The sequence below is a fragment of the Corvus kubaryi genome, unplaced genomic scaffold (assembly GCF_017639235.1).
Source record: "Corvus kubaryi isolate FWS band 111438036 unplaced genomic scaffold, C.kubaryi_AGA036_p1.0 37308, whole genome shotgun sequence".
NCBI lineage: Eukaryota > Metazoa > Chordata > Aves > Passeriformes > Corvidae > Corvus > Corvus kubaryi.
Window position 1 is genome coordinate 13,746,879 of NW_024581096.1, and position 14,507 is coordinate 13,761,385.

Sequence of the window (14,507 nt, forward strand, 5' to 3'; positions counted from 1 at the left end):
CATTGCTGCAGATGCTTTGCCCAACTCTGCAAGAACTGATCTGGAGAGCCCTGGCCTGTCACCAGTGTGTAGGTCAGTTTTCCCAGGCAGGCTACAGCACCTAGACATCACACTCACCCACCACAAGCACCAGCTGCTGTTGTAGTGTCTACAGAGGTGGATCCATCCTCCACCCCATCAGCTGGGCAGGGGGAGCATGGCCAAGAGAGTCAACAGAACCCAAGAGGACCAGGAGAGGATCCAGTGTGGTAGCTCCAAGGGCACATGGCTGAATCCAGTATCCCTCCCACCTCACCATGCTGTCAAACCCCTCTCTCAACCACCTACCTTCTCAGAAACCTTGCGTGCACTCTCTATCAGCTCCTTCTTGGTGTAGGCATCGCTGGGGCTGCACTGCAGAGCTCCAGCCTTGGTGACCAGGGCAGCACAGCCATGACCCAGCTCCTGCACCCGGCACTTGATGTGGGAGCCAATCTGCAGAGGAATGTATGTGTGACAGCGTCAGCAGGGAACCAAGCTCTGCATCTGTGATACCCGCTGGGAAACACCCGTCACCCAGCTCCTCTTTCCCAATCCTCCCACTCAGGAGAAGGAAAAAGGAAATACAGCTTTGCTCTTTGTTTCTATGCCATGTTTCAGGGGAGGTGTGAAAGCTGCCTGCCCCCAGCTCCAAGTGGAGGTTCAAGTGTCCCTGTCCTCAGTTCTCACGCCCCAACAGTCCCTGGTCTGCCTCACAGCACGCTCCAGCACTCCCCCCAGTTTTGTACCTCCTCGTTCTCAGCAGTGAGGGCAGCCGGCTTGGCCTCTTGTGCCAGTTGTCCATAGTCATGGGTGAGTTGGTTGGCCAGTATGCCCAGCTCATCCGGGTTGGTGGTGGATTTGGTGACCTGTCAATGGAAGAAGAGCAGGAGTTGGACAGGGCAAGTAGGGCAGTAGCCTAACTGAGTATCAGGCAGTGCATTCTACAGTGACAGGCTTGCTTGCACCCACCATTTCCTGCACAGTCACTGCGATAGCCTTGGCTGTCTTCACCATCGTGGTCTGGTAATCCACAAAGGTACCTTCTGGCTCGCCCATGGGCCCCTCATCCAGCTGCAAGAAACCATCAGGACATTCTGGCTCCAGCTCTGGCCCACAAGGTCTTTAGCTTGTAGGGTTTGACCCTGACTGTTCCTCTCTCCCACACCCAGACCTGTCCAGGTCCTCTCCGTGTTCCCCTCACCTGATTGATAGCTTGGGTGATGGAGTCCACCATGCCCCCCACAACACCTGCAGCACTGGCTGCCTCATTCAGGGTGGTGGTCAGGTCCTCCACTGCTTCCTTCATCATCTGCACAGCCTCTTCCAGAGCCTCCTGAGTGTGGGCAGCTTGCTGCAAGGAGAAGCCAGAGTGAGGGAAGGCAGGTGGCAGCTCCCCTCCCGACAGGGATTCTGCACACTGACCCACGGGTTTCCACGCTGGGCACACATGTGTGCAGCATGCAGCACCCACATGCAAAGGAGGGCACGTGCCCCTCCTGCTCACCTTGGGGTTCCCACCAGCCTCCTTGGCTGTGTACAGCATCTGCAAGGCGGATTCAGCCAGTGTTTTGGTTTGGTCCAGGAGGTTCATCTGTTGCTGGTGGTTGGGTGTTTTGGAGGCAGCGCCGACAGCTGCCATAATGAGTGGCTCGAAATATTGAGCCATCTGGGACACCTAGGGAAGAGCAGTGTGAGCACCAGCAGCTTCCAGCCCCAGCTGCCTTGTACCTCTCCTCCCCAGGCACCAAGTGCCACACCCCCATTACCTTGTGCCCCAGCTGCGAGGCCTCAGCCCTTGCTGCGGCAGCCACAGGCTCAATTAGGTTGCTGATCTCCTGGACAGCTGTGATCATCTGGTTGTGCAGAGCCTGTGCGAAGAGAGAGTGTTGCATGAGGCTGCAGCAGGGGTCCCTGCATGCTGCTGAGAGTCAGGGGAAGGATGCCACTCCCTTAGGCTTGCCCACAGTGTGTCCCTGACCCACCTCCTGGGAGATATCTTGTCGAGGGGCCAGCTGCTGGCTGATGGCAGCGAGGGACGCCTGGTCCACCTCCCGCAGGCATCTGTTCAGGACCTCAATGGCCTCATCACACTCCCGTTGTCCTGGAGCTTTGTCCCTGTGTGACAGATGAATCAGCCAAGTGCTGGCAGCTGCTACACCACCCCTTCACCCTCAGCTTGGCTGGTGCTGGTGAGGGGCAAGACTGCTCTCCTGGCATGATAGTGCCTGGGCACATCAGCGTCTGTCCCCATCAACCTACATGAGAATTGGAGGAGCAGCTTCCAGGAAGGACAAGAGGGATAGCATCTTCCATCCCATCCCTTACCTGTCTGCAACAACTGTGTCCAAGGAGATGATGAGCCAAAACATCCCCAGGAATGCTCACTCAGAGCAGGGGTATGTGCCAGAAGGGACAGAGCCACAGCCACAGAAACAGGACTCTGCTCACCTCATATTGGTGATCAGCTTCTTGATGGAGTCTGAGACTGTACGTGAGTGGCCAGCGAGCACTGACCACTGCGGCGGGTCCTTGGGGTTGACAGCCAGAGAGCGGGCAGTCTGGATGAGGCCAGCAGAGCTCTCCAGCATGGTCTTGGCTGAAATGACAATAGGCTCCATGGCTCTACGCCCCTGCACAGGGAGACAACAGGCTGGTGAGGTAAGGGACTGTGCATGGGAAGTTGCTCCCCCTCCCATGAACCTTACCCTGGAGCAGCCCCTTGAAGCCCAAGGCTTGCTGCCACCTCCCCATCACACCCCCTCAGTGCATGCCCCCCAGGCACAGCTCCTCTCCACCCCACAGCAGACCCTGCTACAGCCAGGCTCCATCCTCCCTGTCCCAGCAGCATCCCACCTCTGGGCTGATCTGGGCAGGAACAGTGGCGAACTCCGGGTTGGAGGCAAAGGCTGTCAGGTTATCCACAGCCTCTATGAGAGGGGCGGTGGCAGCACGGCACCGCTCCCGGTTCTCCTCGTTGAAGTCGCCATCCAGGGCCTGGTGTGGAGAGACCAGAGCAGTTACCCAGCCCCCACCATGCCCCAAATCCCATCAGTACCACATTGCCTCAGAAAGGACACCACACCTTGATGGTCTTCACCAGGTTGGCTGTGCTGTTGGCCACCTCCTTGGCCGACTGGACAAACTGGCGCTTGGCCACAGGGTTGGCGGTGCGGGAGGATGCCAGACGGCACGTGTTGCACAGAGCTGAGGTGTGTTTTGCTACGATGGTGGCTGCTGACAGCACCTGCAGGGGAAAGCCGAGTAAGGCAGGATCCACCATGACCCCCTATCCCTACAGATCTCCCTTCCCACCCATGCTCTGTAGGGCACCAGTGACCACAGGCATCTCTCTTGGGACCCAAGAAGGATCACAAAGATCCTGCATGCCCACAGAGTCCCCCCATCTGGACTGTGACCATTGCACCAAAGCTGCCAGCTGGTTCCCAGTGCAGCTGTGAGTCCTGATGAAACACTAGGCATCATCTTTGCTAGCTGGTGGGATGCAGCATTTCCAACCAGCCTCATACTCCTTCTGATGCAAGTAAATGACTGTAATGGAGCCCCACACCACACTCACCTGGGACTGGGTACAGGCAGGGTCCACCAGGTTCTGGCAGGCCATCTGGATGGCCTGGTTAGCTCTGGCAAACTGAGTAGGGTCCACCAAGCCCTGCTGTCCAGCCTGGCTGTTGGGATCTGAGACACCCACAAGGTAGGCAGCCTAGGAGCACGGGAGAGGTGGTGAGAGAGAGCTTGCACACCGCAGGGTGGCTCAGAGAGGGCACGGGCTGCTGAGGAGTCTGGCAGCACTGTCCCACTGATTTGGAAGGGCAGGGGTGGGATGCATATGACAACTCTGGCCCTGGGCTAAGGCTCAGGGCTGGGACTGTGTCTCACCTGGGCAGCTGCCTCTGTCAGCCCACAGAGAGCTTTGGAGGCGGCACTGATGGAGTCTCCAAACTCTGGCAGTTTGCTGTTCTTGGCGTTCTGGGAGATGCCCGCCATGGACTCTCCCAGCACCTGCAGGACACACGATGCACTGATTATGGAGACCATCTCTGGCTCCTGCAGTGCTCCCAGGATCAGAGCTCACTGTGCTTCATCAGTAGGGGAGGAACCACCTTTCCCTTTGTTCCCACATCCTTCCCAAGGATATCTCTGTCCTTCCCCAAACCTCCATTCAGGGCTTACCTTGGAGTTCTCCATGACGCTGTCAAGGCAGTTGAAGTAGGACATGTCGTTGACAGTCTGGGTGGGGTTCTCCAACAGCTCCTTCACCGTCTGCAGGGACACAGGTGTCACATCCAGAGGAAAGTTCTGCATCCTCCACTTGCACCTCCCCTTCATTCCCCCTTGTTCCTTGAAGTGGGGTGCAGCTCTCCCCACACACAACATTTCAACCTCTCCAGTGCCTTGTCAATACGTGGCTTCTTACCTCCAGCTCCCGCAGGGCATTGTCACATTCCTTCTGGCCTGGGGCCTGCTGGGTGCACATGGTGATCAGCTGGTTAATGCTGTCAGTCACAGCCCTGCCAGGGACATGGGAGAAAGATCCACAGATGAATGCCTGCCCCACCACCCAGCGCCACTGCTATGGCCAGCCACTCTCAGGGAGCAGTTCATCTTACCGTGCTGCAGCTGCCAGCTGATTCTTGAGGTTGGGGGCAGCAGGGTCAGCAGAGAGAGCCTTTGCAGCCAGCAGCAGCTTGCTGGAGGACATGGAAATGCTCTTCAAGTTTGACACCACCTGTGCTCGGTCTTCCTTATTCTGCAAAAAGCCAGTAAGACTTATCTGCAGCAACTTTTTAAAGCCCACACCCACCCTGAGTCTTCTCTGGTGATTTTCAAGTTGATCTGGTTCCCTTCATCCAACTTGTCTGCAAACAGCAAGGATACAACGGCAATTTTTGCTGAACTAACCCAAGCCGCCTTCTCTCTGCTGTTGCAGTTTTGCACAGCTCCAGTCCCCATCTCCCTGGCTGCATTGGCCGCAGCCACCCTAACCACTACTGCCTGACCACCCTGCCTTTGGTCAGCCACCTTCTCAGATATCCCCAACCTCGCACTGCACTCAGGATGTCCCAAGAGGTATTTGCTCTCACCGGGGACTGGCTGGCCATCTCCACTCCTGCCTGCAGGAACTCATTGAAGTCGTGCCCGAATTTGCCAGAGGACTTGGCCAGGTCTTGAGGGGTGCCACGCGACGCCTGCACCAGCTCATTGGCAGACTGGTTGAGCCCTGCCGCGGCCTGGTTCAGCTGGCTCTGTGCCTCCTGGAAGCTCTTGGTGCTGGGAGGGAACTGGAAGGAAAGAGAGGGGTTAGGAGAGGCAGAGAAGTGAGAGGAGATGGAGGATGGAAGTCAGGCACATGCTTGGGGATATGCTAGTGGAACCCAATGCTTCTGGACTAGCTTGCATCTCCAGAAGACTTCCCCCTTCCCCTCCCGCCCCAGCTCAGCTCACCGAATCCGAGAGCAGCCTCTTGCTGGCCTCTCCCACCATGCGGATGGCAGCATCCACGTCCCGCTGCCCTGGCAGGCAGTTAACACAGCGGTTCAGGGCCTGTGACACTGCTTTGGCCACCTACAGAGAAGCAAAGAGCGGTCACCACCTCCCAGCCAGCCTCACACTCTTCCCACAGCCTGACAGGGCACACTGGGGTACCCACTGTCCCAACCTGGGCCAGGCGCTGCTGGCTCTCTGGGTCACCAGGCTTGGCCACTGCTTTCCGCGCCTCCTCGATGAGGTTGTTGGCTTTGTCCATGACGTCGCTGGCGCACTCCAGCATGGCACTTTGTGCCTGCGGGTCGGAGGTGTTGGCTGCCACACCGCGGGCAGCCTGGCTGAGCGAGCGCAGGGCCTGGGCCACTTCCCGGGCAGCAATTCCTGGGGGTATGGAGAGGTCAGTGCCTGACAGCTTAGTGCCCCTTCCCCCAGCCCTGTTGTGGAGGCGAGTACCTGTGTAGTTCTCATTGCCCTGGGCCACCTCTCCCAAGAGGTGAGCAATGGCGGAGCTGACAGCTTTGGTGCTGTTACCCAGGTCCTGGGCACACTTCTCCATCTGCAAGTGGATGAGTGGGACATGTTGGTGAGCTGCACCTTTTAGCAACTCCACTGCCCCAGAGTCCACCCTGAGCCACCCTTCTCTGCACCCTTACCGTCTCTCCTGGCAGAGGCTTGAGCTTGCCATCACGGGCAGCTGCCTTGGCTTCCTGCAAGTCCCTCTCCAGGCTCTGCACCAGACCCAGCGCAGAGTCTATCTCCAGGGGTCCGCACGCCTCCTGAGCCTGTGGTGGGGAAGAAGGGAAGATGAGTGGGTGACCGCTGAGCCCATCTGTCTCTGGCTGTGGCAGAGAGCGCAGCCTGCCACCAGGCTGTCCCCACCGTTCCCTGCTGCCCTGCACACGTGGTGTCTCATTGCAGGATGGGACCCAGCCTCTCACCTTCTGGGCAGCTGTGCGGAGCTCAGCCAGAGCTGCGGCCAAGTTCTTGGCACATTGGCTGAGCTGCATGGCAGAGGCTTGGTCCGTTATGGTGGGGACGGTGGCCTTGGCTGCAGCTACCATCTTCCCACCAGGCTGTAGGGCCAGAACAAAAAGCAGTGAGAAGAGTACAAACATGCAGTGTCTCAGCTGCCTGTGTGCAGATCTCCCAATGTCTTAAAAGGGACAGGCATGGTAGGAAAGCTGCAATGCCAGAGCTGTAATGGGAGGTGGCTCTGGGCAGTATGAGTACCTGCAGAAAGTTCTGGCTGGCAGCAATGAGAGCCAGCTGGGCACTGGGGCTGTCCGGCTGGGACTGGCTTCCTCGCACACCTTGCACCAGCATTGGGATCTGCTCTGCCACCACCTGCCAGAGAAAAGGGTCACTGGAGAGGATCCATCAGAAGGACATGGATTCAACCCAGGACCAGTGATCAAAAGATCAGCTCCTAAGGGACGTGAGTGAGGGCCCCAAGATCCAGTCTGACCACTGTGGCTGAGCAGGAAGCACCAGCATTGCTGATGGGAGATGAGACAGGGAGAGGGAACACTGGAGATGCCAGGATCAGGCCCAGGCCCTTACCTTGCAGCTCTGCACCAGCTGCTGCTGCGCGGCAGGGTTCTTGTTGGAGGAGGAGGCGTGCTGCGCGGCGGCGATGGTCTGAGTGGCCGAGGCGGCAGCCTGCTTGGCTGCGTGCTGGCACAGGGAGGCACAGGTTTAACACTGGCAGTCTGTATCAAGCCCCCCTGCCATTACCAGGGCCCAGATCCCCCAAACAAGTTCTCCTGTGCCTACTCCTGTGGCACCTGAGCATCCTCAGTGCCCTCAATGCCCAGCACCCCAAAGCAACACAGTGCACACAAGGGAAGGGAGATCTCTCTGTGATGCACAATGGACACTGGACTTGAAAAGGACTTTATCCCTCTGCAAGGTGGAGGTATATGGGGGCTCCCCGTCAGGTCTTGCTCACTGCCTGTGCTTGCTTGCCCTCTGCAGATCCTTGCCCAGCATCTCACCTCCAGCTTGTGCACGAGCTTCTTCTTGATGGCATTCTGGGCTGCGGCATTGGTTGCCATGCGGAGCCCTTCTGCTGCCTCACGCAGCCGCTGCTGCTGCTCCTCGCTGTCTGGGTGGGCTGCAGCTCCCTGGAGAAAGCAGAAAACCCATCACAGCTTTCAGGGACCATGGAGTCCCTTTTCCTCCTGAAGCAGCACCTCCACTCTGGCCTGATGCCAGGGAGTCCCCCACAAGGCAGTCTGGTTTACAGTGCTCGGGAGATGCTCAAAGTCTCTCCAGAAGAGTCCAGCAGCAGGAGAGGTAACAGCTCCTCTGCTACCACCCACAGCTCCCTGAAGCTCCTCCACAGGAGAAGCCCCATGCTACTGCACAGGTCCCTGGCTCAGTGCAAGACCTTGCTCTGGGAACTGCTGCTCAACCACGGGCTGATCATCCCCTCCCCAGCACTGAGCCAATAGCACTGGACAGGGCTGGGGCCAAAGCCAGCATCCATCCTTCCCCACACACTGACCTTTGCAGCTTCCACCATCTTGGCAGTGGCATCAGCCAGAATCTTGGCTGCACTCAGAAGCTTGCGTGAATTCTCCAGGTCTGTCTCTCCCTCAGCATCGGCTTTGATGGCATTGACAAGGTCGGAGGTGGCCTGCGCCAGAATACGAGCCTGACGCACCATTTCCCCTGGAACAGAATGGAAGTGTGGCCTGTTAGCAAGTCCCAAGGGCTCTCTGATACCTTGCTATGCATTGTGCTCTGCCCTGGGTGCCTCAGTCTCACCTGCATCACCCATGGAGCTGAATATATTCTCAGTGACATTGAGGATGGTGTCAGTGGCTTGGTCGTAGCGCCCGATGGGCTGCCCACCCAAGGCATGCTGCTTGATGTGCTGCAGCAGGTCATTCAGGGCCTGGGTGACAGCTGTGGCTGCCACCCCCACCTGCTTCAAGAGCTGGTCATCACTGGTGGCTGCCTTGGAGGCCTCCACACAGCCCTCAGCTGATTTGGCCACCAACTTGCCAGCCTCGATCAGCTGCTCCTGGCAAACTGGTGAGCTGATTGTGGGAGCGACAACCTGGAAGGGAGGAGAAAGGCTGTGCAGTGAGCATGGTTATGCTCCTTGAAGGAGCTATCCCAAACTTCTGCTCCTCCAAAGAGGATCCTCATTGTTTGGGCACAGTGGCAGGGACTTGGCAGCCCACACTTCCTGTGCCAGATTTCCAATGTCCTGCCTTAGGACGTGTGGTCCTGGCACACCTAGGGCCCTGCCACAAAGCTGCCTCCCAGCCAGGTGAAACTCACAGCCACACTGAGGCAAGGGTTAATTTTGCTGCTTACCTTGGTGCAGGCCACCAGCTGGGAGGTGGAGAGGGCGCACTGGGTGGCCGCTGCGATCACCTGTGTCTGCAGCGCAGCATCCTCTGTTTTCTGAGCCACGTTCTTGGCTTTGAGCACCAGCGCAGCGGCAGCATTGGCCACTGCCTTCGCCAGCTGCATAAGCATGTCCTGGGAGGGGACAGAAAAGGTCAACAAGGCAGCCATGGCAGTGGGAGCAGCCACAGCCATCTGCAGGGCTCTTGTGAAATATTCAGATGGGAAATGTGAGCCCTCGGGGGCCTTTCAGCCACTCTGTCCAAGCACCAGCAGCACTGAATACCTGGAAAGGCTAGCAACACCTTGACCCCATCTCCACTGTCTGCTGTTGCTGGCTGTGAGGCTGTAGCCTGGCCTTGAGCTGCAGCCTGCACTGCCACAAACACCACCTGCAGCAGCTCAGGCAATGCTCAGCATCACCCCACTACCCCACTCCCCAGGCAACCACCCATCCCCAATTGCTCCACAGAGAGAACCTGCTGCAAGGCACTGCTGGTACTGCCTGGATTTGATCGGGTTTGCAAACATTTGAACAGAGAGAAAAAATGACAAACCCTTCCAGCCAAACAGCAGGCACAAGCCAGCCATGGCACACCCACACCATGGGCAGCTGCCAGCAAGAGGCAAGTGGGAGATGCTCCCATGCTGGTCACCCGTACTGCAGACATGACAGCTATTTTTATTTTCAATTCTGACTTGTTGGTTGACAAGCTAGAATACATCTCCGCTGTTATTCCCGAGGCTAAAACAGAGGTATGACAGGGCAACCAGCCTCGTCTCTCCTCAGTGGCAGGTGCACAACAGGCGCCAGCAGGCAAGAGGCAGGGACCAGCACATGGCAAACTGCTTTCCTGCAGGGCACCAGACATGACAGCATTCTACAGCCTTCAGGATTAGCCCCCGTGGCACACTGCTGGTGCAAACTGGCAGCACCAGCACTGAACAGCAAAAACCCTGGTAGGCAGGGCAGGGCTCTCTGTCTGCTGCAGCTGCCAACCTCCTGCTGTGTGTGTGCTCACAGTGAGCAGCCCTGCACCCCATGACAGGTAAGCCCCCAGCCACCAAACCAGAAGGTCACAGCATCCTCTCACCTCCTGCAAGCCAAGACTACTCCCACTGCAATCCACCACCTTTTGTGACAGGATGAAAGACCAGAGAGTGCATGCATCCAATTCCAGAGTCCCCAGACCACGGCATCTAAGCCCATGGAAGGAAGTACATACACTCGGGTCTGACAGCTGTGAGGCAGAATATCCTGCTGCTCAACTGCAAATTGTCTTCCAGGTCCTAAATCTGACCTTTGGGGATATTCTGTCCTGGCACTGCTGCATGGCCCAATATGGCTTCCTGCCCTGGTCCTAGCTTTTCTATTCCCCTTGGATATCTGTCAAGGCCTCTGTACTCAGTTGAAGCTGTGTGGCTGCCATGAACAGAAACCCCTTCTTTCTGGAGTATTTTGGTCTATACTATATCTGGATTGTACTCCCCAGCACAGTGTGCTACCTCCTTTGTGCTGGAAGGAACAGTCATGGGAAAGCGAGCCAGTTGGCAGTTAGCTCATCTAAAAAAAAAATGCCACACAAGGCTCCACCCATACAGGGTCTCTAACGGGTACAGGCAGACAGCTCCCACAGGCAGGGAGCAGCAGGCAGGAGCTGAGGTGGCTGCAAGAGATGACCCCCAGAGCAGCACTTGCCCCAGCAGCAACCCGAGTGCATGGACTTCTGAGAGCCAACCACCAGAAAAGTAGAATTTTGCAAGAGCCCTTCTCCAAAGATTTCAGATGATAGTTCCCAGAGGAGCCCCCTTCACGCTGGAGACAGCAAGGACCAACAAGCCATGCCTACAGCCCTGTTTTACCGTCTTTGGTTCAGAGACAGGCTGGATCCAAGCACACCGGTTTTCTGGGATCTACATGGAATCCACAAGATAAGAGGTGCTATATCACTCTAGAGACAAAGATGGGCAATGGCCTGTCTCCTCCCTCACAAAGTCACCACTGGGTAGTGGCCAATGTTCAGCCCGAAGCCCTCCTGTGAGGTCCTGTGCAAAGGCTGATGGTTTTAGGGAGAGGGTGTCCCTGGTTGCTGCTGGGTATGCTCACCTGGAACCGGGGGTCAGTGTCACTCTCCCCAATCTGCTGCAGCAGCTCCCCGCTGGTCTGCCCTACCAGGCCAGCAGCCTGCAGGAGATTCTGGCGAGGCTGCAAGGAACAAGGCAAAATCAACACCAGGCTCGTGAACAAGCCTTAAAACCTCACTCAGTGGCTCTCCTTTGGCTTCCCCCTTCCTCTCAGTCCCACAGCCACTCCAGCACCCCACCTCAGCGCTGGCAGGCTGTGCTGTCTTTAGCAGGTCTGAGACGGCGCTCGCCAGGTTCTTAGCTGCCTGTAGAAGCTGCCGCCCGTTCCCTCCCTCATCCTCCATCAGCGCAGCCAGCAGCTTCACACCCTTGGACATCTCCGTCAGGTTGGAAGAGATGGTGGTGACGGCACAGCCCACGGCAGTGTAGTCCGTGTCTGCTGGATCCCCTGCACAGGGAAGAGAGGAGTCAGCATGGGACGTGCTCCAAGAGCATCCCCACACCTGTCACTGATGTGGTTTTCCTTTCTGGGAGCAAAAGGAGTCTTTCAGCCAGAAAAGAGGGACCAAGCCTTCTCCTGAACTGGCCTTTCCCTCTACTCCAACCCTCCACATACCTGCAGTGAGGTTGACAACTGAGGCCGTGCCAGCAGTTATGGCATCCACTTGGGAGTGGATCTCATGCTTCGACTCATCCATCTTGTTTTTGCGCCAAGCTTTTGATGCCTGAATGGGAGAACAGGATCAGGAGATGGTGGTAGAGCACACATGCTCACACAGAGAAGTGCAAAGAAGAGGATATGTCGAAAACAGAAGGAAGACCTGCGACCACCCAAATTCTCTAGTCCACCCTGACCAAACAACATGATCAAGTGTCCCCTCCATGTCTGCCCACAGAGTGGGATACAACCCCGTCTCTTTTCAGGAGATCCTCCCAGGAGCTGCTCACACTTCTCCTGGGAATGTGGCCAGCTTCACCCAGCCCAGCCTCCAGCAAGGTCCACCCCCAGCACCCCACCTTCACCCAGCACTCACAGCATCCTGCCCAAGAGGTGGCAAGGTCTCAAAGTCATCCAGCGTGGCCTGGGCTGCATGCACAGCCTGCATGCTGGAGTTGATAGTGCCAGTCAGGGCTTGCTGGGCTGAGGTCTGCAACACAGAGACAGACCGAGATAAGATGAAGGCTTGTAATCTAGGATTACAGATTTGGCTCAAATGCTTCCATGCAATGTGCTGTTGATGACACCACTCTAGGTAGGTCTCCACAAAGTGGGGTGCACTTAGCAAAAAGGGAGTCTCCCCTCTGCACCTCCCACTAGGAAATGCCTCATTCCACCATGGTTACAATCAAGTCTCACAGTTAACCAGCTCTCAGGGAGTGGGGAGCAGATGCTGTGGGATCCCACAAGGCTTTCACAGCAAGCTCCCACAGGAAGCTGCATAGGGTAAAAGAAAGCAGCCTCCTCGAGGCCTTTTCCAAGTGCTCCTCCAGCTGCACAGTAGATGGGGGCACCAAAACACAGCACTGGGTTCTGCTGCAAACCACAGTCCTAGTGGGGCTGTCCAGTCACAGCCTGAATGAGAGGCTGCAGTCACTAGCCAGGTGAAAACACTGGGGTGTAGCTCAAGTTTGCAGAGAGGGCGCAGGAGGACACTGGCTCAGCCAGACCAGCAAGCACATGAAGCCAGTGGCACAGAGACCCTGCTCTTCACAGCAAGGCAATGCTTGGTCATAGACCCAAACAGATTGGTCTACACAAGCCTGACAGCCACCTCTCAGAGTTTGTGCCCTATGGTCAGCACAAGGAGAGCTTACCAGGGGAGGCATGTGCCCTCGGTGCATCTGGCCACTGGTGATTTGCAGCTGAGGCTGTGGCATCGTGCCCACTTGGAAGTTTTCTGGCCCTCCAGCCCCTGTCCGCATGATGGCTGGCAGGGCCACTGAGCCCAGCTCTGCCTTGCCTGCACGGTTGAACTGCTGCTGCAAGACTGTCGACCTGAAATGGAGAGAAATACCAGGTAAAGGGACGCCCACAGTGCTAGCACCAGGCTCTGTGGGAATGGCAGCTCTTCCTCCGTGCTGTGCTGCAAGCTTGGCTGGAGCACAGACTCCATTCAACTTCTCTTTGGCAGCTGCCTTGCTCCTGGAAAACTTACTTCTTTGGAGACACGGAGTCTTCCAGCATGGTGGACTCCTCATCCCCCTCCAGTCCGAAGTGGTCTTTGCTCTTTTTCTGCAAAGGGAAAGAGAAAATGATACCCCCAAGCCCTGCCCTCCTCCTGCAGCCCAGACACCATACCAGGGTCACAGGATCCCCCTGCCCTGTCTCCAGCTTTCCCAGCAGTACTGTGTGCCAATGGCTGTTTGGAGGCAGCTGGAAGGCACACTCTGTACCCCTCTCTGGAGAGGGGCTATCAGTGCCCTTCTCAGCACAGCCTCACCTTTTTGAGGATGATATCGATGTAGCCAGCAATGAGCTGGGCGATCTGTTCCCCCTCCGTCGTCTGCACTGAGTAGTAACCATCCTGGTAATCTCCAAAATCCTGCAACAGCAGGGCACAGGGTAGCACCGGAGCAGGGCACTGGCAGCCATCCTGAGCCCCTCTGGTATGCACTAAGCACCCGAGCGCCAGCCTTCAAAGCAAGCACTGGGAGACGCACCAGAGGAGGACAAGCCTGTGCTGCCATGGGGCAACAGCAGAGACAGGAACTGGAGTGAGAGCAGCCCCCCACAGTTGCACCAGAGCAGAGGGGGCATGGGGGACCAGTTCTGGTCCCTTACCAGGGTGAAGCTCTTGGGTGAGGCTGCCCAACGCTTGATGTTGGTCAGGCTCCACTCCTGAATCACTTCCTTGGTCTTCTCATCCACGCGCATCACGCACTCCTTGGTGATCCCCAGCAGACGTGGCACCAGCTTGTTCTTCCCCTTCATCTTCTCCTGTGGGCCACAACAGAAGGGCTGCGGGCTATCCCTGGATGGATCCACCGAGGCAGAGACATCTGAAGTCTGCCATAGCTACCAAACACCCGCAAGGCCACACCTTCTAGTGGTGACAACTATCACATGCAGCTTAACAATGAGAAAAAGCATGAACCAAGGAGTAGGAAGGCAGTACACAGGGAAATGCAAGAAGGAGACGTGGACAGGGGAGATGCAGAGAAAACTGGAGCAACATAGGTTGAGGGGTAGCAGCTGGAGACATGACAGATGGAGGGAAGCTGAAGAAGCAGGATTTTGGTCAGTTTGAAGTGGGACCGGGGGGCTGCTGCTCTACCTTGACCAAGAAGAAGGAGACCCCATAGGTCTTGAGGGAACGGGCAAGCTTCACGTAGCGAACTTTGGCTTCGATCTCACTCATGTTCCCACAGTTCTTGTGGGCCTGCAACAGCAAAGACAGAACATTGCACCAGCTCCACAGTCCTGCCTCAACACCATTGCACAGCCTTTCCGGGCTCTCCCCACCCCACCAGCATTCCCTGCCCCAGCTCTGATCTCTGGGACCTCAGGAGCTGCCTCGTCTGCCCAGCTCCTGCTC

At 57.1% G+C, this 14,507-nt stretch overlaps 1 protein-coding gene across 3 annotated transcripts in view; it reads right to left on the reverse strand.

The window, feature by feature from the left end:
- The window catches only part of TLN1 (talin 1), a 34,977-nt gene that overhangs the window by 9,442 nt on the left and 11,028 nt on the right, over nucleotides 1-14,507 (reverse strand). For 2 of the 3 annotated variants that reach the window (XM_042028584.1, XM_042028585.1), the window contains exons 9-45: nucleotides 14,247-14,351; nucleotides 13,754-13,909; nucleotides 13,413-13,514; nucleotides 13,128-13,204; nucleotides 12,787-12,967; nucleotides 12,006-12,119; nucleotides 11,588-11,696; nucleotides 11,211-11,419; nucleotides 10,994-11,092; nucleotides 10,750-10,800; nucleotides 8,854-9,021; nucleotides 8,296-8,590; nucleotides 8,033-8,199; nucleotides 7,521-7,649; nucleotides 7,087-7,200; nucleotides 6,757-6,870; nucleotides 6,465-6,599; nucleotides 6,180-6,308; nucleotides 5,980-6,082; nucleotides 5,699-5,907; nucleotides 5,485-5,604; nucleotides 5,124-5,321; nucleotides 4,650-4,789; nucleotides 4,457-4,550; nucleotides 4,213-4,302; nucleotides 3,919-4,041; nucleotides 3,599-3,742; nucleotides 3,104-3,265; nucleotides 2,875-3,015; nucleotides 2,470-2,651; nucleotides 2,004-2,136; nucleotides 1,788-1,889; nucleotides 1,526-1,696; nucleotides 1,223-1,372; nucleotides 991-1,092; nucleotides 768-887; nucleotides 328-474 (exon numbers count right to left, since the gene is read on the reverse strand). In XM_042028584.1, the coding sequence (XP_041884518.1) occupies nucleotides 328-474; nucleotides 768-887; nucleotides 991-1,092; nucleotides 1,223-1,372; nucleotides 1,526-1,696; nucleotides 1,788-1,889; nucleotides 2,004-2,136; nucleotides 2,470-2,651; nucleotides 2,875-3,015; nucleotides 3,104-3,265; nucleotides 3,599-3,742; nucleotides 3,919-4,041; nucleotides 4,213-4,302; nucleotides 4,457-4,550; nucleotides 4,650-4,789; nucleotides 5,124-5,321; nucleotides 5,485-5,604; nucleotides 5,699-5,907; nucleotides 5,980-6,082; nucleotides 6,180-6,308; nucleotides 6,465-6,599; nucleotides 6,757-6,870; nucleotides 7,087-7,200; nucleotides 7,521-7,649; nucleotides 8,033-8,199; nucleotides 8,296-8,590; nucleotides 8,854-9,021; nucleotides 10,750-10,800; nucleotides 10,994-11,092; nucleotides 11,211-11,419; nucleotides 11,588-11,696; nucleotides 12,006-12,119; nucleotides 12,787-12,967; nucleotides 13,128-13,204; nucleotides 13,413-13,514; nucleotides 13,754-13,909; nucleotides 14,247-14,351 (5,085 nt within the window). The remainder of the gene's footprint in view (nucleotides 1-327; nucleotides 475-767; nucleotides 888-990; nucleotides 1,093-1,222; nucleotides 1,373-1,525; nucleotides 1,697-1,787; nucleotides 1,890-2,003; nucleotides 2,137-2,469; nucleotides 2,652-2,874; nucleotides 3,016-3,103; nucleotides 3,266-3,598; nucleotides 3,743-3,918; nucleotides 4,042-4,212; nucleotides 4,303-4,456; nucleotides 4,551-4,649; nucleotides 4,790-5,123; nucleotides 5,322-5,484; nucleotides 5,605-5,698; nucleotides 5,908-5,979; nucleotides 6,083-6,179; nucleotides 6,309-6,464; nucleotides 6,600-6,756; nucleotides 6,871-7,086; nucleotides 7,201-7,520; nucleotides 7,650-8,032; nucleotides 8,200-8,295; nucleotides 8,591-8,853; nucleotides 9,022-10,749; nucleotides 10,801-10,993; nucleotides 11,093-11,210; nucleotides 11,420-11,587; nucleotides 11,697-12,005; nucleotides 12,120-12,786; nucleotides 12,968-13,127; nucleotides 13,205-13,412; nucleotides 13,515-13,753; nucleotides 13,910-14,246; nucleotides 14,352-14,507) is intronic. The other variant, XM_042028586.1, reaches the window with a different exon arrangement.